The sequence below is a fragment of the Taudactylus pleione genome, unplaced genomic scaffold (assembly GCF_031769625.1).
Source record: "Taudactylus pleione unplaced genomic scaffold, aTauple2 ptg000460l, whole genome shotgun sequence".
NCBI lineage: Eukaryota > Metazoa > Chordata > Amphibia > Anura > Myobatrachidae > Taudactylus > Taudactylus pleione.
In genome coordinates, this window is record NW_028284862.1 from 912,501 (window position 1) to 921,908 (window position 9,408).

Consider the following 9,408-nt stretch of genomic DNA (forward strand, 5'->3'; position numbering starts at 1 on the left):
CCAGAGACAGAGATGGTGGGATGAAGGTTCAGCTGCCGGACATTGGTCAGAGTGCTGTAGTGATCGGTGTGATAGCCGCAGAGGTCAGTGATGGGTCCTGCTCCATAGTATTATCCTTTATGTATAGGGCGCCAGGGGATGGGGATGGGATACCAACACCTGCAGGTAACTACCCTACCCCTAACATCCTTTCCCTCCCCCCTCCGCAGCCTAACCCACCCCCCCAGTGCCTAACCCCCCCCCCAGCCTAACCCTCCCTCTAACCACAATACTGACCATCAGGATGTCACCACCGGCATCCCGACAACCAGGACATAAACTACATCCCGGTGCCACAAGGGGTCGGCAGTGCACATAGAGATGAGAGGGCACAGACAGACACAGGGTACATACAGATAGAGGGCACAGACACAGACAGAGCGCACAGACAGACGGACAGAGCGCACAGACAGACGGACAGAGCGCACAGACAGACGGACAGAGCGCACAGACAGACGGACAGAGCGCACAGACAGACAGACAGAGCGCACAGACAGACAGACAGAGCGCACAGACAGACAGACAGAGCGCACAGACAGACAGACAGAGCGCACAGACAGACAGAGCGCACAGACAGACAGAGCGCACAGACAGACAGAGCGCACAGACAGACAGACAGAGCGCACAGACAGACAGACAGAGCGCACAGACAGACAGACAGAGCGCACAGACAGACAGACAGAGCGCACAGACAGACAGACAGAGCGCACAGACAGACAGACAGAGCGCACAGACAGACAGACAGAGCGCACAGACAGACAGACAGAGCGCACAGACAGACAGACAGAGCGCACAGACAGACAGACAGAGCGCACAGACAGACAGACAGAGCGCACAGACAGACAGACAGAGCGCACAGACAGACAGACAGAGCGCACAGACAGACAGACAGAGCGCACAGACAGACAGACAGAGCGCACAGACAGACAGACAGACAGACAGAGCGCACAGACAGACAGACAGAGCGCACAGACAGACAGACAGAGCGCACAGACAGACAGACAGAGCGCACAGACAGACAGACAGAGCGCACAGACAGACAGACAGAGCGCACAGACAGACAGACAGAGCGCACAGACAGACAGACAGAGCGCACAGACAGACAGACAGAGCGCACAGACAGACAGACAGAGCGCACAGACAGACAGACAGAGCGCACAGACAGACAGACAGAGCGCACAGACAGACAGACAGAGCGCACAGACAGACAGACAGAGCGCACAGACAGACAGACAGAGCGCACAGACAGACAGACAGAGCGCACAGACAGAGCGCACAGAGCGCACAGACAGAGCGCACAGACAGACAGACAGAGCGCACAGAGCGCACAGACAGAGCGCACAGAGCGCACAGACAGAGCGCACAGAGCAGACAGACAGAGCGCACAGACAGACAGACAGAGCGCACAGACAGACAGACAGAGCGCACAGACAGACAGACAGAGCGCACAGACAGACAGACAGAGCGCACAGACAGACAGACAGAGCGCACAGACAGACAGACAGAGCGCACAGACAGACAGACAGAGCGCACAGACAGACAGACAGAGCGCACAGACAGACAGAGCGCACAGACAGACAGACAGAGCGCACAGACAGACAGACAGAGCGCACAGACAGACAGACAGAGCGCACAGACAGACAGACAGAGCGCACAGACAGACAGACAGAGCGCACAGACAGACAGACAGAGCGCACAGACAGACAGACAGAGCGCACAGACAGACAGACAGAGCGCACAGACAGACAGACAGAGCGCACAGACAGACAGACAGAGCGCACACATAGCAGGATTCCCACCAGTATAACATGTTAGACAATAACAATCCATGTACATACAGTCACCCTAACCACAACCCAGGTCTGGCTGATCCCGGACCCCAGCTGGTGAGTGCACCAGGCAGGTACAGAGCCCTTGTTAGCATGGGGGAAGGATATAGTGGCATAAGTAAGGTAAGGAAGAATACAGGAGGGGGGGCCTTGCTCGTTAGAGCCTACAATCTATAGGGTAGCATTCCCGCTAGGCTGTTCCCACGGGGCGCCTCACCCTGCCCAAATTTTAAAAGGCTAAAATGAGCCAGCCTATCTAAAAGGGAATTTTTTAGAGACTTTTAGCAATCTTGTGAAGGAAGATTTGGAAGAACTTGATACAAGGAAAATTAAAAAGAATCTTACCTATAAAGAGAGAAAGGCACTTAAATCATTAAAATCAGATACAAAGCTGGTAATTAAACCGGCAGATAAGGGGGGAGGAGTTGTACTTTTAAGAACAGAGGATTATGAAGCTGAGATATACAAACAGTTAGGAGACGTAGATACTTATGGAAAATTACAAGGGAATCCGACAAAGAGACTTACATTACAATTGAAGGGGATCCTAGATAAATATAATAAAAAAGGGATAATTACAGAATCAGAATATAAATTTTTGTACAAAGAAAATTCTGTAATTCCAACAATCTACGTCCTGCCTAAAATTCATAAGAATTTGGAAAAACCCCCAGGAAGACCTATTATTTCCGGGGTGGATTCTCTAACATCTCCATTATCACAATTTATAGACTCCTTCCCCCAACCGCTAGTTTTAATGAACCCTTCTCATTTAAAGGATACTAGAGATGTCCTTAATTTGTTAAAAGATATTACATGGAATGATGAATTATATTTAGTAACAGCAGACGTCAGTTCCTTGTATACAATTATCAAACATGAGCAGGGAATTGATGCGGCACTTTGGGCTCTTAAGAAAAGTGCCCTTGAAAGTGGATTACAGGATTTTATTATAGAAGGTATACGTTTTATTCAAACAAATAATTATTTTATCTTTAAAGATTAATTTTTTATTCAGAAACAGGGTACCGCCATGGGTAACAGGTTCGCCCCAGGATATGCAAATATCTTCATGGGATTATGGGAAGAGGATTAGGTTTGGAACAACAACCACCATTGGGCGAACCTGGTAACATGGCGGAGATATATTGATGACATTTTATTTATTTGGAAGGGGGACCGTGAGGTTTTAAATGATTTCTGTACTTTCCTTAATACAAACGATCGAAATATCAATTGGAGTTTTAAAATAAGTAAAACCGATGTTGATTTCTTGGACTTAACTATTTATGTTGATGGAGATCAAGTGAGGACAAAAAATTTCATTAAGCCAACTGACTCAAGATCGTATATTAATATAAATAGCTGCCATCACAAAAATTGGCTTGAGTCTATTCCAACTGGTCAATTTAAAAGAGTAAAACGCAATTGTTCGGATCATAATGTATTTTTAGAACAAGCAAAGGAAATGAGGAATGGTTTTACATCATGTGGATATAATGTAGGAGAGGTAAATGATTCCTTGGAAAAGGTGTCTAGATTAGATAGAACCCATTTGCTGAAAGACAAAGTAGGGGAAAAATCTAAAAGTGGGGATCATTTGAAATGGGCTTTCATCACTAATTTTACGTCTCAACATCATTCAGTTAAAAAAATATTGAAAAAACACTGGAATTTACTTAAAAAAGATCCCGTCATTGGAGATGACTTGCCCGATGCTCCAGTCTGCATCTTTAGGAAAGCCCCGAACTTAAAATCTAAACTTGTTAAGAGTTACCATGCCCCTCAATTCAATAATAAGTCTAATCTTACTATTGGTTTTCATAGATGTGGTATGTGTATGGGCTGTAAAAATATCCCTAATAATTTCGGTAAAAAAAAGGAAGAGGTAATAATCAATGGAAAAAAATGTGCCATTAAGGAGTTTATTACCTGTCATTCATGCGATATTATATATGGAATAGAGTGTTCATGCAAAAAATTCTACATTGGTAGAACCAGTCGCCCACTAAAGGTTCGAATTAGCGAGCATCTCCGTAATATTCGACGTGGGCTTGAAACACATGCACTATCACAGCATTGTAAGAATGTACATGACTGTAATGTTGCACATATTAGTAATTTTTATGGGTTGAAAAAGGTGAATATGGAAATAAGGTCAAATGATGTTGCACAATTATTGGCTAAGAGTGAAATGCACTTTATTTTTAATTTTAAAACCTTAATACCTTCTGGTCTCAACAAAGATTTTGAACTTAAATGGTTCTTGTAGGTGTAGTTATCAGTAATACATGTTTTATTGGATTTGAACTTTTATATATATTTTTTAAGCGTTTAATGTATATCTCTCTAATATCTTCTATTTTATTGCAATTATGCCCTTCTCTAAGGTGGCCGCTACATAATCCACGTAGCGTTAATTACATGGGGAACCAATATGGCCGCTAGACGGAACGTACAACACGTCATCGGTACCCTCCGCTACGTTAGATGACCTCTGTAGTATTGATTATATTTGGGATTAATCCGGAAATAAAGGCCGCTAGACGGAACGTGCAAATATGTCATCAGTACCCGCCGCAATGTCAGGTGACTTCCGGGTGGAGAAGTTGACGAAATGGGCAAGACGTCATTAGTACCCGCCGCAATGTCAGGTGACTTCCGGGTGAAGAAGTCGATCAGAGGATGCGCAGACGAACTTCCGGTGAACACAGGAAGTGCTCGGACGCGTTCTGTTCCTGTATACCAGTAATTCTTCAAATGAGAACACATGGAAGCACACCTGCCAATCTCTAATGGGATTGTGAGGAACATGCGGTGGGACCGACTATGGACTGGAGTTTTGGTTTTTATTATGGGATTTTAGCAATTAGCAAATCTATGTCTGGAATTAGGTGTTATTGTGAATGTAATTAGAAGCTGTATAAAAGCGGGTCTTTTTTACCTCTGACCTTATGGCTTGAGAAAGATACACACCTTCATGTATCGATACGCATTGGAAAAGAGGTGATTTGGATATTCTCTGGACCTTAGCTGGCGGATGGTTGGTGATTCTTGGGGACCCCCGGGCTTCTTTCACCCATGTTTCAAAAAGTGAGATTTGTCTACTTTGTCACACTAGTACACCATTACACTTGGTAAGGGTCCACCTTGACTTCAATTTTATGTTGTATGGTGTCTTTTTAAATAAAATGTTAATACACTATTGGAGCTTTTCTTTATGCTTTATATATCCTGTGGGATGGTTATGGAACCCTGAACTTTGGAAATAACTACAGGAGATTGCAGTCTATGTCGTCAGGATTATCCTTGACAGTGCCTGATTGTCTACTTTAATCGGTAGACCAATTCTTGGGGTAATTGAATATCATAATTATTTGAATTAGTTCATCAGTACTCTAAATATTACACTATGATTTCATTATTTGTTCTTTGAGGTGATTATCCGGGGAATAAAGAAATTCTGGTGGACGGATATACCGAGAGACATTTGAATCGAGAATTTCTATTTTACATTAGTAGGAGCGCCTCCTGGACACACTTGGTGATATCTTTTTATTGTAAAATGAGCCCTGTCCTTATGGTGGCGCGCCACTGATCAGAGCCTGAGCCGGCAGGCTCGCAGCACTCAGTCTTCTGCTATGGCTCTCCCTGTCCTTGCAAGCGCAAGACATCTATTCACAGTGCGGGGAGCCCAGCATCTCCAGGATTAATGGAAAGCGGGACATGCCCCTCCCCCCATTAAGCCACACCCATTTCCAGGAGCACACAGATGTTCCCTCATTCTTGATCGGCACCCTGAGTAAGGAGCATAGAGCGGTGGGTTAGGATGAGAGCTTACACTATAGGGGAGGGGCAGACAGACAGGGGTGACACAGAGGAGAGACAGTGAGGAGCATAGAGCGGTGGGTTAGGATGAGAGCTTACACTATAGGGGAGGGGCAGACAGACAGGGGTGACACAGAGGGGAGAGACAGTGAGTGAGGAGCATAGAGCGCTGGGTTAGGATGAGAGGTTACACACTATAGGGGAGGGGCAGACAGACAGGGGTGACACAGAGGGGAGAGACAGTGAGTGAGGAACATAGAGCGGTGGGGTAGGATGAGAGGTTACACTATAGGGGAGGGGCAGATAGACAGGGGTGACACAGAGGGGAGAGACAGTGACTGAGGAGCATAGAGCGGTGGGGTAGGATGAGAGGTTACACTATAGGGGAGGGGCAGATAGACAGGGGTGACACAGAGGGGAGAGACAGTGAGTAAGGAGCATAGAGCGGTGGGTTAGGATGAGAGCTTACACTCTATAGGGGAGGGGTAGACAGACAGGGGTGACACAGAGGGGAGATAGTGAGTGAGGAGCATAGGAGCGGTGGATTAGGATGAGAGCTTACACTATAGGGGAGAGGCAGACAGACAGGGGTGACACAGAGGAGGGAGACAGTGACTGAGGAGCATAGAGCGGTGGGGTAGGATGAGAGGTTACACTATAGGGGAGGGGCATACAGACAGGGGTGACACAGAGGGGAGAGACAGTGAGTAAGGAGCATAGAGCGGTGGGTTAGGATGAGAGCTTACACTCTATAGGGGAGGGGTAGACAGACAGGGGTGACACAGAGGGGAGAGACAGTGACTGAGGAGCATAGAGCGGTGGGGTAGGATGAGAGGTTACACTATAGGGGAGGGGTAGACAGACAGGGGTGACACAGAGGGGAGAGACAGTGACTGAGGAGCATAGAGCGGTGGGTTAGGATGAGAGCTTACACACTATAGGGGAGGGGCAGACAGACAGGGGTGACACAGAGGGGAGAGACAGTGACTGAAGAGCATAGAGCGGTGGGTTAGGATGAGAGCTTACACTATAGGGGAGGGGCAGACAGACAGGGGTGACACAGAGGGGAGAGACAGTGACTGAGGAGCATAGAGCGGTGGGGTAGGATGAGAGGTTACACTATAGGGGAGGGGTAGACAGACAGGGGTGACACAGAGGGGAGAGACAGTGACTGAGGAGCATAGAGCGGTGGGTTAGGATGAGAGCTTACACACTATAGGGGAGGGGCAGACAGACAGGGGTGACACAGAGGGGAGAGACAGTGACTGAAGAGCATAGAGCGGTGGGGTAGGATGAGAGGTTACACTATAGGGGAGGGGTAGACAGACAGGGGTGACACAGAGGGGAGAGACAGTAAGGAAGGAGCATAGAGCGGTGGGTTAGGATGAGAGCTTACACTCTATAGGGGAGGGGCAGACAGACAGGGGTAACACAGAGGGGAGAGACAGTGAGTGAGGAGCATAGAGCGGTGGGTTAGGATGAGAGCTTACACTATAGGGGAGGGGCAGACAGACAGGGGTGACACAGAGGGGAGAGACAGTGAGTGAGGAGCATAGAGCGGTGGGTTAGGATGAGAGCTTACACTCTATAGGGGAGGGGTAGACAGACGGGTGACACAGAGGGGAGATAGTGAGTGAGGAGCATAGGAGCGGTGGATTAGGATGAGAGCTTACACTATAGGGGAGGGGCAGACAGACATGGGTGACACAGAGGGGAGAGACAGTAAGGAAAGAGCTTAGAGCGGTGGGTTAGGATGAGAGGTTACACTATAGGAGAGGGGCAGAAAGGAGAGACAGCGAGTGAGGAGCATAAAGTGTTTGGTTGATTCCTATTGGCTAGTTGCTACGAAGCCACGGCTAGCTGATGCCGGGGACAGAACTATGGGAGACAATGGAGGCCCCTGCCGCCAGGCTCCAGCTCGGAAGGGGCACCTTGTCCACAAATATTGACCCCACTTAGGGCTGTAACTAGGTTGAATCAGGTTGATTCTTATTGGCTGAGGCTGTTACATGTAACAGCCTCCATTGAGTTGGCGCCAGAGGTGGATTAAGGGGGATCTCTCTCAGAAGGGACCCCCCGGCCAGACCCTGGAACTGCCACATCAAATCCTGAGCAGCTGATTCAGGCAAGTGTAAATAATTGATTGTTGGGCACACTGATGGGCAGGAGGTGGCATTGAGGGAAAAACTAGAGGACAGAGGACATGTGAGTGGCAGGTTGGTGGGCAGGGATGCCATGTGAGTGGCAGGTTGGTAGGCAGGGATGCCATGTGAGTGACAGGTTGGTAGGCAGGGATGCCATGTGAGTGGCAGGTTGGTAGGCAGGGATGCCATGTGAGTGGCAGGTTGGTAGGCAGGGATGCCATGTGAGTGGCAGGTTGGTGGGCATTGCCGCTATGTTACATATCAGCGCTGCTGCATACAACGCAGAGCGGCTCCTGAGTCCCTCATCGGCGTTACACACATCACGTACAGTATATACAGGGGGAGGGGGTGTATATAGTATATAGAGGGGCAGGAAGGTATATATAGATATACAGTGGCACACAAGAGTATATACAGGGGGAGGTGGTGTATATAGTATATACAGGGGGAGGGGGCATATATATATATAGTATATACAGGGGGAGGGGGCATATATATATATAGTATATACAGGGGAGGGGGCATATCTATAGTGTATATAGTCACCTTCTTGTCCCAGGTCTGGAGCGGCTTGCTGCCGATGCTGTACAGGATGGACGGGGGGGGGGTATATATAGTATATAGGGGGGTATATATAGTATATAGGGGGGTGTATATAGTATATAGGGGGAGGGGGTGTATATAGTATATAGAGGAGGGGGTGTATATATAGTATATAGAGGGGAGGGGGTGTATATAGTATATAGAGGGGAGGGGGTGTATATAGTATATAGAGGGGAGGGGGGTGTATATAGTATATAGAGGGGAGGGGGGTGTATATAGTATATAGAGGGGAGGGGGTGTATATAGTATATAGAGGAGGGGGTGCATATAGTATATAGAGGGGAGGGGGTGTATATAGTATATAGAGGGGAGGGGGTGTATATAGTATATAGAGGGGAGGGGGTGTATATAGTATATAGAGGGGAGGGGGTGTATATAGTATATAGAGGGGAGGGGGTGTATATAGTATATAGAGGAGGGGGTGTATATATAGTATATAGAGGGGAGGGGGTGTATATATAGTATATAGAGGGGAGGGGGTGTATATAGTATATAGAGGGGAGGGGGTGTATATATAGTATATAGAGGGGAGGGGGTGTATATATAGTATATAGAGGGGAGGGGGTGTATATAGTATATAGAGGGGAGGGGGTGTATATAGTATATAGAGGGGAGGGGGTGTATATATAGTATATAGAGGGGAGGGGGTGTATATATAGTATATAGAGGGGAGGGGGTGTATATATAGTATATAGAGGGGAGGGGGTGTATATAGTATATAGAGGGGAGGGGGTGTATATAGTATATAGTGTATATAGATAGAGTCACCTTCTTGTCCCAGATCTGGAGCGGCTTGCTGCCGATGCTGTACAGGATGGACAGGAAGCCGGACTGGAAGGTGTTCTTGAACATGGTGACCGCTCTCCGCTCCTCCGATCTCCGATCTCCGCTGCCCGGTTGCTATAACACGTCACGAGGCCGCGGTTGCCGGGGTGACGCCTCCTCCCGCCCCCGTCGCTATGACA

The 9,408-nt window shown here is 47.7% G+C and overlaps 1 protein-coding gene across 1 annotated transcript in view; it reads right to left on the bottom strand.

The window, feature by feature from the left end:
* The window catches only part of CFAP20 (cilia and flagella associated protein 20), a 22,763-nt gene extending 13,355 nt beyond the window's left edge, over positions 1 to 9,408 (bottom strand). Inside the window, exon 1 of the mRNA XM_088448589.1 lies at positions 9,212 to 9,408. Within this exon, the coding sequence (XP_088304715.1) occupies positions 9,212 to 9,295 (84 nt within the window). The 5' untranslated portion in view covers positions 9,296 to 9,408. The remainder of the gene's footprint in view (positions 1 to 9,211) is intronic.